At 41.7% G+C, this 15,277-nt stretch overlaps 1 protein-coding gene across 2 annotated transcripts in view; it reads right to left on the bottom strand.

Moving 5' to 3' along the window:
- Positions 1-15,277, bottom strand: part of LOC127009613 (uncharacterized) — a 20,439-nt gene extending 5,162 nt beyond the window's left edge. For both annotated transcript variants that reach the window (XR_007762112.1, XM_050882834.1), the window contains exons 1-2: positions 10,844-15,277; positions 725-921 (exon numbers count right to left, since the gene is read on the bottom strand). Coding sequence is in view for 1 of the 2 variants with exons in the window: in XM_050882834.1 (XP_050738791.1) it covers positions 726-921; positions 10,844-13,158 (2,511 nt within the window). In the remaining variant the exon portion in view is untranslated. The remainder of the gene's footprint in view (positions 1-724; positions 922-10,843) is intronic.

Here is a 15,277-nt window from a genome sequence, read left to right as displayed (position 1 = left end):
ATGATTAATTGATCTCATAATTTTCCAGCATAACCATGAATGAAGTAAAGAAACTTTTGAAATGAATAAGTCGGGAGAAAGCAGATATCCCAACTAGAGCCAAATCAAAGATTAAAGAAATTTTATATATAAAAAATAGCTCTCATGTACCATGACCAGCAGTGCATTTCTGGTCTCTAATACCAAGAACCTGAAACTCAATCATGCAGATCTTGAAAACTCACAAAGAAAGCTTTAAAGTCACTTTAGACAATGAGTGACCTCGAATTTCACACATCTTGGTCAAAGAAAAAAAGTGATTTCCAATGTGTGCACAACCTTACTTGCACTGTACATTCATCAATGGGAATAACCTCAATAAAGAATAACTGCAATTGGCTGGAGCTACCTATAGCTCTCTCTGAATTGAGTAACATTGTTCAAGCTGGAGCATGAGAATGAGAATTCAGAATCATAATTTTGTGAAAAAGCTGCATGAGAGTGAAATAGGAACAGTGAGGCCACCAGTGAAGTGGATTGACAAGACTGGAAAACACATCAAGGAGGAGGAGGTGGGATGGACAAGTGACTGTCACACCAATTACATTTATAAACAAGAATGGAGGCTTCTGCCATGGATATCCCTTTGAGGGAAGTTCTCAGAGGAAATGGGGAATAAAAAATAAACACAGATTTGTAGACAAGATTTTACTATGCCACTGCAAGAACTTGCTTGATACCTCACCTTAGGTGTCCCATTCCACAACCGCATGGAATCTCTTCTCTAGTTTTTCCAGTTCATTCATTTGTTCATCAGTTAGATCATTAGTGCTTCCAACTTTGTACTTTTCACGTACCACATCACGTAGCTCTTCCATTATACATTTTACTGTAGGAAATGAGAGGATACTTTTTTCCAAGATGAGTTTAAAACACCCGTGCCTGAAAATCAAGAAATAGTATAAATATCTAATACCATTAAAAAAATATATGTAATTGCTCGTATATACACCTGTCACATCACCATATTTGCTTGCTCCCTATTCGTGGATTCACACATTTGCAGATTTTCCCCAAATCACACAAAGGCAGCCACAGAGGAATTTTCGCAGCACCACTCCAAATATTCACGTTCCACCCACAGGTGATTTAGCTGTTTGCAATGAAAGGACAATACACTGGGATTATCACAATGACATGATCTTGATGTGAATAAAACCCACACTTGCAGACCAAAGATGTAATTTTACCAGACAGTTTCAGTGGACACTGCCATCATCTTCAGTGGTAAGAAGCAGGACAGGAAGTGAGGGACGTCAGTACGGATCTCATTATATACAAATATGAACGAGTAAACAGAGAGGGTGGGGCAAGGAGGGGTGGGCAACCCTTAGCTGGTAGGTCACATAGTAGGAGTCAGGTCATCTCCCCTCCCCCATGCTGTGATGGACAGACGAGGAGGGTTAGAGGGGTGGAAAGAGACCTCTCAATCAGTGGCCTCATTGCTGGACCCAACTTGCAAATACCTTCATTTATATAAAAATTGTTGTTTCTTGATGCATACTGCTCAGTTAAATTAACCCTCTCGCACACAGTAAGTTTCCAATAAGTTTCTCTTCCACTCACCATGCATTTCACAGGCCCGACCGGCCCTTTTTTTGCCGCCGTGATACTCTACAGTACCCTCTCGAGTTTCGCGCTCACTTCGTTCCGAAGGTATAGCACTAAACACGAGGATTGCAAAACTCGAGGTATTGAAAACACTGAAAAAGCGCTTATCTGTTCCAACCCGTGGAGGTTTTTTTTTTTTTTTCTTTTTTAAGTCGGCTATGGCACCGATAGACTATCCATCTGGGTCTGATGGTCGGCCTCGAGCCCACCATGGCGCAGGCAACTGTTTATAGTTGCGCCATTTTAATTAGCTCATGCTGCCCGCCCCGGAGCTCAATTTTTTCCTCCTTTACTCCCTTGCTATCTCAAAAACGTACCTTGGAAAAAGGAAGAAAACAGGAAGAGAGAACAGGTCGTTTTAAAGCCACATATGAAGCCTTACAATTGGCTGAGCTCTGAAAACACGATTGTGATTCGCTGGGAGTCCGATGACGTCATCGCCGGCACTCACCTGGTCAGCGGCCTCGCTGCAACGCCCGTGCACCCATCCAGGAGCGAGATGTCGGTTCACCATAACCTGGTTCACAATGGCCCTTTTCTTCCCACCGTGTTGGCGGCGGCTTGGGCAACCAGCAAATCCAAATTTTCCGGGTGTGTGTCACACACGGTCAAGGTCAGTTCCCCGTTTCCACATCCACAACGTAAACAACACACTTGCCCTGTATCAACATGGCGTCGTCTGGTAAAGTAAGGGCACACGCGGCTGGTGCCGTCATTACCCAAGTTATGGACTTGTTGCTGCTGTTAAATGGAAGGAAGCAGCTGTTGTGGGTGTGGCGTGTCTGTGGTTCCTCTGTGCCAGTACTCCACTCCAACCTACCCACCTAGACTCCAATCGAGTAACAAGAAACACACACACACACACACACACACACACACGCACACACCAGACTCATCATGAACCATGGCAGATGTTTCTCACAAACAAAAATGGCTTTGGCATTTCCTAGTGTTAGAACTAGAGAGTAGTTCATACAAACCAAACATACCCAATGGCAAGAAGAGAGCAGTGTTAAAGACGACTGCTCTCTTCTTGCCAAGAGCTAGGTTTGGTTCATGTGAGCCACTCACCAAATACGTTCTAACACACTCAAGAAATGGTGAAGTCGTTTCTGTTTGTCAGAAACATCTGCAATGGTTCCTGATGAGTCTGGTGTGTGTGTGTGTGTGTGTGTTGTTATTCGATCCATGTGTTTATGTGGTTGAGTCAAGATGGGTGGGTTGGCCGCACACGCGCAGTGGTGACAATGAGAACTGGCATGCAGGAACCACAGGCATGCCACACCCACAACTGTTTCTTCCTTCCATTTAACTGCAGCAACAAGTCCACAACTTGGGTAATGGCAGCACAAGCCACGACAGCCCTTACTTTAGCAGACGACGCCATGTTGATACAGGGCAAGTGCTTTGTTTACGTTGTGGATGTGGATACGGGCAACCAACCTTGGCCGTGTGTGACGCACACCCGGAAAAGTTGGAGTTGCTGGTTGCCCTAGCTGGCGCCAACTCAGTGAGAAGAAAAAAGCCCTGTGTGACACCAGCTTACGGATAACTGTGATCTCACTCCCAGTTGGGAGTATGGGCGTTGCCCGTACGCCCAATGGTTGGACGAAAACGGCCATTGTGACACCGCCTTAAGGCAGCGAAGCTGCTGATAGGGTGAGCGTCGGCGATGGCGTCATCGGACTCCCAGCAAATCATAAGCGTGTTTTCAGAACTGTCAGCCAATCGTAAGGCAGCCGCCTTCAACTGCGGCTTCAAAACGACCCGTTCTCTCTCTCTCTCTCCATAGCCACAATGTTTGGAGGAATACGTCCAGTGTGATACTACCTTTAAAAGTAGCCTGCGTGACGCCGATGGTAAGTAGACGTGACCCGTATGTGTCAAAGCAGCGCGAAACTCGGGGTGATAATGCGCGAAAGTCGGGATGGTAAGAATTTAGGACTAACCGCGAAACTCGTGAGGGTACTGTACATTCCCAGACCTATTTTACCGTCACAGATGTATCGTACCCCAATAAAGTTGGTATCAATGGCTTCATAAAGACTTGTACTAAAACATGAACAAATAAAAATAGAGAATATATATATATATAATATATATATATATATATATATATATATATATATATATATATATATATATATATATATATATATATATATATATATATATATATATATATATAAAAAAACAATAGAAACTTGTTTCAAGTCTCCGTATAGAGTATTGTAGACAATAAATCCTAATCCTAATCGCTATCTCGAAATTTTGTGGGCCAACTTTTTTAGCCGAATATATGTTTCAAAACAGAATTTAGTGAGGATTATTATGGTATCCTCAAAATTCTCATACGCCTATTAGTTCCTGAGTTACACCAAGAAAACTTTATTGTTTTCCTCTCCCGTCAGAGTAGGCTAACAACTAAAAATTGCTCCACACTCCTCATCTACGCTCCTTAGAAAGGTTGCCAAATGTTACCATTAAGAAACTTATCCCAACAAATGACGCTCCAAATTTGACGCACTTCCACCGAAAACTTAATTTTTAATCAATTTTTTAAACTTTTACGACGCGTTTCGCGTCATTGTGCGGCAGGACCTTTTGATGACGCAAAACGCATCATCGTGCACAAGAGGGTTAAAAAATTTTATGTAACGTTACGTTAGCCATCTTCCAATTCGAAGGAAAAAGACTCCTAGTAGCCCCTCTTTTTGTGTTTGGGGCAGTCATGGTTGTGCAGATGCAGTACCTGAGGGCTAACCATTGGAGGGCTCTGCCTTTGGACTCCTGGAACATCATCAACTGCCAACCTATAAAATGAGCCCAGAAGGCTCAAGGTGGATATAACAGGATTCTCTGAGACAAGGCAGCCAGGTTGTAGTGTGGTCAGTGATGGGGGGTACACTTGTAATGGCCCAAAATGTACTACAAGTGTAATAGTATTTTTCCCCTACGGCACAACACACTACAAGGCTGGCATGAGCAATTGTACCCATCTTAGAGGAGTATCTAGTTGATGGGTGTATAATGTGAGTGAAGCTTAAGTATACATTTTGCTTCAAGTCTTTTATTTTACTGGAATGTATGCACATACTGAGATGTGTGAAACTGAAGAGGTGTTCTATGCCAAACTTGATTCAACATTAGAACAGTAGCCCCCTCAGGATAAACTTATTGGGTAACTTTAATATCAATACTAGCACTGTGAGAGCTAACTACAAATTATGTTTGGTCCCCATGGTTCTAGTACCAGGATCACTAACAGCTCTTACCTGAATTTAACAAAATCCAGGATGTTGAGAATTGAAGGGTTTTCAAATCAAAGACCAGAGCTGCACCTCTGGACTTGGTAGAGCAATGCAGGAAAGGTAACTAAGGAGATTAACCACATCCTTGTAAGCAATTGTTGGAAGATGCTTTAGAACTGTAGTTTTCTGGAGTAGCAAGTTCTTTGCAACTGATCATAGGATTATTGTTGCAACACTCAAGCTTTCTGTTAGGTTCAGAAAAAACTCAAGATGTAACCATACTGTTTCATTTTGAGGAACTGAAGGACTTAGTGCATGCCCACAAATAGGCAGTAACATTCTCAAATTGGTACAATGTGATCAGCACCATTGAAGACAACATTGTAGAATTGTAGGTTACTGTCAAATATGAAACTCTCCATGCTGCAAAGGAGTGCAGTGGAGAATGCAGAGGTGTGGAGTCAGAGTTAAAAATTTCCAACTCTGACTCCGGGTAATTTCAAAGTTGCGACTCCGACTCTGACTTCAACTCCGACACCGGCCCCCACCCCCCCCCCCCCCCCCCCCTTTTTTTTAGGTGCCGCCTGACTCTCTTGCGGTCCTCTTGGACGGTCCCAGCCAGATAATAGTTTTTGAACCAACCGCACCTGGTCACTGCATTAGCTAGCCATCTCGTTCTCCTCCCTTTATATGATCCCCCATCCCTCAGTTACATTAGTTCAAACAATGGTTGGCAATTTTGTTAAGTCTGTACTTTCTGTCTCAACTACATTTGGTATGTCGTTTTTAGGCTACTTGTTGAAATTTTTTCATCCTTGTAGTTCCCATTCAAGTGAAGGACGTACTACTTTCACCACAAGAAAGTCTTACCTATCATTCCAGGAATTAAGTGTAATGGAAAATAGCAGTGTCTGTGAGTGTCAGTAGTGTTTAGAATAATGCATCACGATATTTAGGAAACTTGGGGCGGCCACCCGCACACCAGTACTCTAAGTTTTAAAATGGTGCCTCTTCCACACACACACACACACACACACACACACACACACACACACACACACACACAGTAGCTCAGTGGTTAGAGCATCTGCCTCACAACCAAAAGGACCAGGGTTCGATTCCCCGATTGGGTGAAGATAAGTTGGGTTTATCTTCTTTCACGTGTAGCCCCTGTTCACCTAGCAGTGAGAAGGTACGCAAAGTAAGGCGAGGAGTTGTGACTTCGTTGTCGCGGTGTGTTGTGTGTGAGTGGTCTCAGTCCTCCCCAAAGATTGGTCACTGAGCTCTGAGCTCCTTCCATAGGGGAACGGCTGGCTGTCTCAAGAGAGATCCGCAGCAGACCAAGAGGTGAATTACACACACACACACACACACGTCACACCATCACCAAAATTCGAAGCACTCTGGTATCATATAAGTATGTACGTTATGAATTATTAGTTAATGTTTTTTTTTCTTCCAAATTTAACAAGAGTATATGATTCTAAGTTGTTCAGGTATTCTCTTTTATTATTTTTGTCGTGGATTTTGAAACGGACGAACTTTTGGGGAGCGCACAGGATCGGTCAGGCAACATTGCATCACTCGAGGTGCAGTACCCATCTTTCAATATTTTTAAATGTATTTCCATCCAAATTACATGTACACTATATAGACAACGTCCAGACAACCTATACAATATAAACAATAAACTTATGTTTGTTAGGTTCGTCGCTATTATTATATATATTTTTAAATTTCTGACTGTACTAACAGACTTTTGGCATCTTGGGAGTAAGATGCCCCAATTAGCCCGTAAAACCTAACGTTCACAACCAAGTCCTGCCCTAACACTGTTTCGTTTAAATGTTTCGTTACAACGTTTTTGATAAAAAATGTAAAATAATAAGAAATGATAATACGTAACATAAGATAATCATACTCCAAACTTATGACAATAAACAATTCCTTAAGAAAGCACTTAATTACTAGTGTATGTTTGTGTATGTGTGTGTGTGTGTGTGTGTGTGTGTACACGAGTTCTCTCGACGGCAGTGTGTGTGTGTGTGTGTATTTACCTACCTAGTTGCCTAGTTGTGACATACGGGAAAAGAGCTACGTTCGCAGTGTCCTGTCTCCATAGCCGCTCTTATCCAACTTTTCCTCAAAATCATGAATGTTTCTTGCACAAACCACCTCCTCCTCAAGTCCATTCCACAGCTCAATGCTTCTGTTTGGGAAGCTAAACTTTTTTTCACATCTCGCCTACATATAAGTGTGTGTGTGTGTGTGTACGAGTTCTCTCGACGGCAGTGTGTGTGTGTGTGTGTGTGTGTGTGTGTGTGTGTGTGTGTGTGTGTTCTCTCGACGGCAGTGTGTGTGTGTGTGTGTGTGTGTGTGTGTGTGTGTGTTCTCTCGACGGCAGTGTGTGTGTGTGTGTGTGTGTGTGTGTGTGTGTGTGTGTGTGTGTGTGTACGAGTTCTCTCGACGGCAGTGTTTGTGTGTGTGTGTGTGTGTGTGTGTGTGTGTGTGTGTGTGTGTGTGTGTGTGTACGAGTTCTCTCGACAGCAGTGTGTGTGTGTGTGTGTGTGTGTGTGTAAGAGTTCTCTCGACGGCAGTGTGTGTGTGTGTGTGTGTGTGTGTGTGTGTGTGTACGAGTTCTCTCGACAGCAGTGTGTGTGTATTTACCTAGTTGTATTTACCTAGTTGTGACATACGGGAAAAGAGCTACGCTCGCGCTGTCCCATCTCCATATCCTCTCTTATCCAACTTTTCCTTGAAATCATGAATGTTTCTTGCACAAACCACCTCCTCCTCCAGTCCATTACACAGCTCAATGCTTCTGTTTGGGAAGCTAAACTTTTTCACATCTCGCCTACACGTGGTCGCCCTCAACTTCTTTCCATGTCCTCTCATTTCTCTCTCGCTCCACACACACACGTCCTCTCTGTCCAGATTCTCCACCCCGCTCGCCACCCTGTACACTGCTATCAGGTCTCCTCTTTCTCTTCTTCTCTCCAGAGTTGTGAGCCCCATGCTATTGAGTCTCTCCTCATAAGTCCGATCCCTAAGTTCCGGTACCATCTTAGTTGCCACTCTCTGTACTCTTTCCAGCTTTCTTATGTTCTTCTTTTTGTGAGGAGACCAGACCACTGCTGCATACTCCAACCTTGGCCTTATCATTGTAACTATTATTTTCTTCATCATCTCTTCGTCCAAATACACAAATGCCGTCCTTATGTTCTTCAGCAAATTCATAGTTTGTCCCGTTATCCTGTTGATGTGTTTGTCCGGTGACACGTTCTCTGAGATAGTCACTCCCAAATCTTTTTCTTCCATTCCTCTGCATATTATCTCACTTCCCATCTTATAATCATATTCACATCTTCTACCACTCCTACCAAACTCTATTTTTTTACATTTCCCAAGGTTGAATTCCATCTGCCATGTACCACTCCACTCCCATATTTTGTCCAGGTCCCTCTGCAATGCTCACAGTCTTTCACATCATTGACTCGTCTCAATAGCTTTGCATAATCTGCAAAGAAACTCACATAGCTGGTCACTCTGTCCACCATATCATTTATATAAACAGCAAACATTATTGGTGCCAGCACTGAACCTTGTGGGACCCCACTCCTCACTGGGCACCAGTTGGAAACCTTGTCCTTGATAATTGTCCTCATTTCCCTGTTAGTTAGGAAGTCCTCCAGCCACTTAATACGTCCATCACCCACTCCACCCCTATTTTAAATTTTCCAAATTAGTCTTCTGTGCGGTACTTTGTCGAATGGTTTTTTCAAATCCAGGTACACTCCATCCCCCCAGCCTTCTCTCTCTTGTATTAAATCTGTCACCCTTGAGTAATAACATAACAAGTTGGTGACACAAGATCTCCCTCTCCTGAATCCAAACTGGCAACCCGAGATAATTCTCTGTACGAGTTCTCTCGATGACAGTGTGTGTGTGTGTGTGTGTGTGTGTGTGTGTGTGTTTTCTCTCGACGGCAGTGTGTGTGTGTGTGTGTGTGTGTGTTTTCTCTCGACGGCAGTGTGTGTGTGTGTGTGTTCTCTCAATGGCAGTGTGTGTGTGTGTGTAAAAACTGTCTCGACGGAAGTTTTTTGTGTGTGTGTGTACGAGTTGTCTCGACGACAGTGTGTGTATGTTGTGTGTGTGTGTGTTCTGTCTTCTTGGTCTCGACGGCAGTGTGTGTGTGTGTGTGTGTGTGTGTGTGTGTGTGTGTCATTTCGATCAGCTAACTGCTACAATCACGGAATCTTACCTATGTAAATTAATAAAATAGTGGCAGTCAATGACGTGGTCTATATCAGCTGAGCGTTTCTTGTGAACTGCTGAACAGCCTCGATCAGGCTGAGACTTGAGGGTGGAGACGCGTATGAGTACAACAGGAATCAGACATGTTTGGTACAGGATGTTTCATGTCTTGTTGGGTATGTTTTCTCCGACATCGTCTAGTAATTTATCTCAGTGATCTACATAATTATTTAATCAGGCGAAATATAAGAAAACATAACATTTTTACACAAAAAAAGTCCACGTTAAAAGAATATTCCTGCCATAACAACCTATAATGCTTGCCTGAAATGTCCGCCCTCAAGAGCTCCCGCAAAAGGCGATTTCTCCCAAAATTTGTGGGAATTCCCCACAAAGCAGCAAAACTAGCCTGAGTCATGTACCACGGCAGTGACGGGCTGGGACCGCCAAAGAGGCCGTTCAAGAAAGCCTACAGGCGCTACAGGCAGCACCAAAAAATAAATAAATAAATAAATAAATAAATAAATTAATAAATAAAATTAATAAAAAAAGCTTCACAACTACAGTACAGGATAAATTATTACATAAAGGAGTCGGAGTCGGAGGTATTTTTACCGACTCCGACTCTGGCCAAAAGTAGCCGACTCTACCGACTCCGACTCCATACCCCTGGGAGAATGCCCAAGGTTAAGGAGTATTTTTGCCTCAAAGGAGACACTGAAGAATAAGGTCCAATACAGGGCACTGACATCTATGACTAAAGTTCTCCTGAGAAAACAAAAAGAGGTTTATCATGAGTCCCGCTGAGGACCTTGAGGACCATTTCAAAGCAAATGACCAACCTGCCTACTGAGCCTGGAAGCTACATTCTATGGCTGCGTCTCATGTGGGTGCTAACCAAACACCAGATGGATGCCTTGTACAGTACATGCCCTACTCACAACCAGACTTTCTCCCTCCAGGCAGCGTCCTCCATCATGGGTCTCACTGCACTGCTACATGGAGACAGACACTGATGGGCCAGAAAAACTGCTGAATCATCCTAAGATTGGGTAGGATACTTCCCATCCACTTTACAGCCTATGGTGGCAACTCATGCAGGAAATAAATGCTTAAAAGTTATGCACAGTGCTCCATTGACTAGCATGAAAATGTGTAAATTTTATGCACATGGTGCTGTGTACACTGGCACCGGTACTGTTAACTGCATATTTTGTGAATGCCAACTCTGGCTATGGGCATATGACATCTATCTATAAGTCAACCCTGTTCACTGGGGTTATTTCTGTTAGAGATAATCTTGAGTGGACATGGCCACAGGGACATTCATAAAGCTCATGGCTTGAGCAAGATTGAAGGTCCCATCATCATGAAGTGCTCAGGAAGGAAAAGAGGCCTGCATGGAAACTTACTCGTAAGAATCTACAGGGTAGGCGTCGCAGGGTGGGAGAGGCGATACACCCGCAGCGTACGACACTATTCATTGACTGACTGAACACTTATTGCTTCTGTGAGATAATAGTTCATTTTCTCAATAGCTGCAATAAGTTCATGATAAGTTTAGTATCAGAGATGATTCCTGAACAATACTAATTAGTGATGGCAAATGTTGAACATAACTAATTACTAATAAATATATTTTCATACACATACCACACACCTCTCCTATTCATTTGTACTTTACTTACCTCCCACTGACTTTCTTCACCACTTGTACTATCCAGTTCTTGTGTTTATCCTCTGTGTGTTGCAGAGTCAGTTCTAATTTTCCTTGGAATGCATCACATGTAAGGCAGTCAAGGGTCTCAGGGTTGCATTCTTCAGGATCCAAGTCCAAAATCACACGCACCTGCCTCAACCCTCCCTTACTAATTTTTGCAAGGCTCTTGGAAAGGCTAATCTGTGCATCTCTTGTTTCAACTCGTACTCTCAAATTCTTGAGCTTGAAACAGAAATTCAGCATAAACTGATCATCGTATTCTCCAACACTTCCAGCAAAGTCTTTTAAATGTCCCCATGGATTTAGTGTCTGAAGCAGATCATTAGACGGTCTCTTGCACCTTGTTTCATAATGCTGCCAGAAAAATAACTCTACAAGAAGAGGTCTTTTCTTGTGATATCGGTCACGCAATTTCTCCCCGAGTGACTGCATAATAATAAAAAAATCCCTTATATCATATGGATCTTCACCATTTTGTATTTCAATGATAAGATCCTTTATTTGTGCTGGAGTATGAATAAGCAACTCAAGTCCAGGCACAGCAGTAGCACTGGAGAGCTTCCACGTTTCCTTTTTCAATTTGTTTTTGATAATTTCACATGAAAGTTTTTCACTGGGTTCACCATCAATTTGTGATTCTGTCAGTAACCTCCACCAAAAATCAAAATCATCATCTTCAACCTGAATCTTGGCAAGTAATGCAAAAACCTCTTTCATTTTTTTGTCCAACATTTTCTTTAAAGTGAAATGGCCAACAAGGAATATGATAATTTGATGAAAATGAGAGGAAATTTCTCCAACAACGTCATTCAAGTTTTTCTTCTCAGCTTCTTTGGCCAAAAAATAGGCAGAGAGATATTCCTTCTGAGTTCTATGCATAAAGGAATAGTCATATCTGCTCTCATCAGAATTGGGATCAACATCATACATGAGAAAGGCAGACAGCAGCTCTTCCTTGGGGACCTTTCTTTTTCTACACTCTTCATCTATTTCTTTTACATCTTCGTTTGACAATAAATCTTCATCATTTTGCAAAAGTTGCCATCCTTTCTTTCCAAGAAGAATTAATAAATTTTTAAGATCATCTAATTTACACTCTCTAAGGCGAGTCTTTATTTTCTCCTGGCACAACTTATAAAGCTCATAATACAGAGATGTGCATGTGGTGACTTTGTTGAGGACCTCTTCACAGTCAATCCACATGTATATCATGAGTGCTAGGGTCAGTGGTAGCTCCAGGTGCTTCTCTAAAATCTTGCCTCGTCCTTGTATATAGTGAAGGAATTCAGATGAATTTATTTCCCTACTGGTTTTGGCTTGTGTTTCCAAGTAATAGTCGGACTGCTTTACTGCATCAAATACCTTCTCAGTAAAACTCTTAACTCTGGACTCATCAAACCCACAAATTTTCAAATACGTACAGGTAACTCTAGTAGACATGTATTTTACTTCTTCTCGGAGCTCTGTTCGTGTGGTCACCAAAGTGAGCTGATTAGGGAATTTTGAACATATATCCCTTACAATTCTCTTAGAGCCTTCCTTGGCTTCATCATAGCCATCAACTATGAAGAGTACATTCAAATCATTTAACTGTTGCACTAAGTCCTCTTCATTAATACAATCTGTTGAGTTTTTCATTCTCTGTTCCTTCAGGTATTTTTCAATGGTATTTGACTTTACAGCTCGGAGCTCCACATAAATGACTAGGCAGTAATCTTTCAATGTTTCAATTTTATCTGTATCCTCTGTCCAATGATGAAGATAGTGGAGACAAAGAGATGTCTTCCCTGAACCTGCAAGGCCATAGAGAATCACAATTTTGCTTTTACAAACTTCCCTCGCAATTAACAAATTCTCTGTGGAAATTTCTGCTCTAGAAGCCCCAATTTTAAGAGGAGTATATATTTTTTCAATGTGAAAATTTTTTACAGATAATTTTTCACGTTGGTCCATACCAATCCATGGGCAAGGGTTTGCAATTTTCAAACGTCTATATTGGTTCTTCAGTTCTTCTCGACCCTTAGTGATCAACTTATGCATGGGGTCATCTTTAAATAGACCAATTTCTCTGTCATAAGTGGCTTGATCATACTGTTGCACCTTAGCTTTGCTGATATCTGTTAGGTTTTTATTCACCATGCTCTTGCAATCTGTAAAGTCTTTTTTAAAAACACTGCTCACATTTTCCAATATATCATTTAGAATTACTCTCAGCTTTTCAATTTCAGTGACAACATATATTTCTTTTTTCTTTTCATCAATGGAGCCTTGAATTTCCTCCATTTTTACAGCGGCAAGAAGTCCATCTTTCTTTTCCTCCAATTTTGTAATATCATTTACTAGAATAACATATTCTGAATTTTTCTCAAACAAATTATTCAGTTCTTTATTATGTGCCTTAAAATCATAAAGAACAAGAGGGTATTTCTTCTGGCTCAGTGAGTTCCTCAGCTCTTTGAGAGAGCGGATCTGTGCCTGACAATGCCTTGACAAGTTTTTATATTCATCATGCAATATTTCTTGCAGAAGGCCAATTCCACAATTTATATCAAACTCAGCATTGCATGGTTTTTCTTTCAGTATCTTTTTACATCTGGTATGGATGCTTTTAGGCTTGCCACCGAGATTCTCTTCATTCAGAATCTGACCCAAGGTACAGGCTGAACACTTTTCTGGGATCTTCTGATGAAACAAAGTTTTTACAACCTTATCTATAGTCCGATTACCTTCTTCATTGACACTCTTGAACAATTTACTAAACAAAAAATCATCTACATTGAAGCCATTTGGAGAAGATACTTTTGCCAGAGTCAGGGAGGGTTTTGTAGGACTGGAAACTGCAGACTGTCCTCGGTGTCCATCTGTAAAACAAGAAACCCTTTAATAGGTTAATTATGCATTGGAAGTGGTATGATAATCTATTGTCCTCAAAAACTGAGCTTCTGTGCTGACATCCTGACTGGTTAAGCTTTTTCATCTCTGCCTTTCAACATCTACCTTTCCTTCATGCTAAAAATATGCCTACATACAGCCTGTGCCCAAGAGAGGTGACTGCTCTAATCCTTTAAACTACAGTCATATAGCTTTACTGTCTTGTCTTTCTAAAGCTTTTGAAACAATCCCTAACAGAAAGTTTTAAGCATCTATCAACTTCTGACCTTTTTTTCTGAATATCAGTATGAGTTCCGCAAGGGGCGTTCTACTGGTGATCTTGTCTTCCTAACTGACTCTTGGTCATCCGCGTTTAGCCATTTCGGTGAAACTTTTGCTGTTGCCTTAAACACCTTGAAAGCTTTTGACAGTCTGAAACAAATCTTTGCATTTTAAACTACCCTCCTACGGATACTATCCCTGTACTTTTATCTCCAGTTTCCTTTCTGGCCGATCTATCTCTGCTGTGGTAGAAGGTCATTGTTCTTTCCCTAAACCTGTCAACAGTGGTGTCTTGCAGGGATCTGTTCTATCTCCCATTCTCTTTCTGTTGTTCATTAATGATCTTTCCAAAACAAACTGTCCTATCTCATATGCCAATGACTTGACTCTGCATTACTCAACAGCTTTTGACAGACTCTTCCAACAGAAATTACAAGACTCTAGGCTGGAAGCTGCAGAATGCGACCTCGTTATAATTTCTGATGGGATAGGAGGAACGTGTTCTTCAATGCCTCATAAACTCAACTTCTCCATCTGTCAACACAATTCTCCAAACACCTAACCCTAATCCTTGACAACACTCAGCTGTTATCTTCTACACTAAACATCCTCGGTCCATCCTTTATTCAAAATCTTAACTGGAAACCTCATATCTCCTCTCTTACTAAATTAACTTCCTTGAGTTTGGGCTTTCTGTATTATCTCCAGTTTTTTCCCCCTCACAGATGTTGTCCATATACGAGGGCCATGCCTGCCTTCCTATGGAGTATGCATCTCATGTTTGGGGTGGCTCCATACACACAGCCCTTTTAGACAGAGTGGAGTCAAAAGGCCCTTCGTCTCATCACTTGCCCTCCTCTTACTGACTGTACTGACTGCACTCGACTTTCTACTCTAGCTCATCCCTATACTGTCCAAATCCCTTATGCAAGAGTTAACCAGCATCTTCATTCTGTCATCCCTTTCACTGGTAAATTCCGGAACAGGCTTCCTTCATCTGTATTTACTCCTGCCTACGACTTGACCTCTTTGAAGAAGAGTATCAAGACATCCCTCCATCTGAAATTGACCTCTCTTTTGGCCACTCTTCTCTACTTCATTTTACATGAGCAGTGCTTAGTGGGCCTTTTGTTTTTATCTATTTTTGGTCTTTGAGCTGCTCCCTTTACTGTAAAAAAATAATAATCCAAAATTATACTATACAAAATATAAAAGGAATTCTAAAAATAATATATGAAGAGATGTATAC

The sequence above is a fragment of the Eriocheir sinensis genome, chromosome 41, assembly GCF_024679095.1.
Source record: "Eriocheir sinensis breed Jianghai 21 chromosome 41, ASM2467909v1, whole genome shotgun sequence".
In the NCBI taxonomy this organism is placed as follows: Eukaryota; Metazoa; Arthropoda; class Malacostraca; order Decapoda; family Varunidae; genus Eriocheir; species Eriocheir sinensis.
This window is presented reverse-complemented; position numbering and strand designations above follow the sequence as displayed.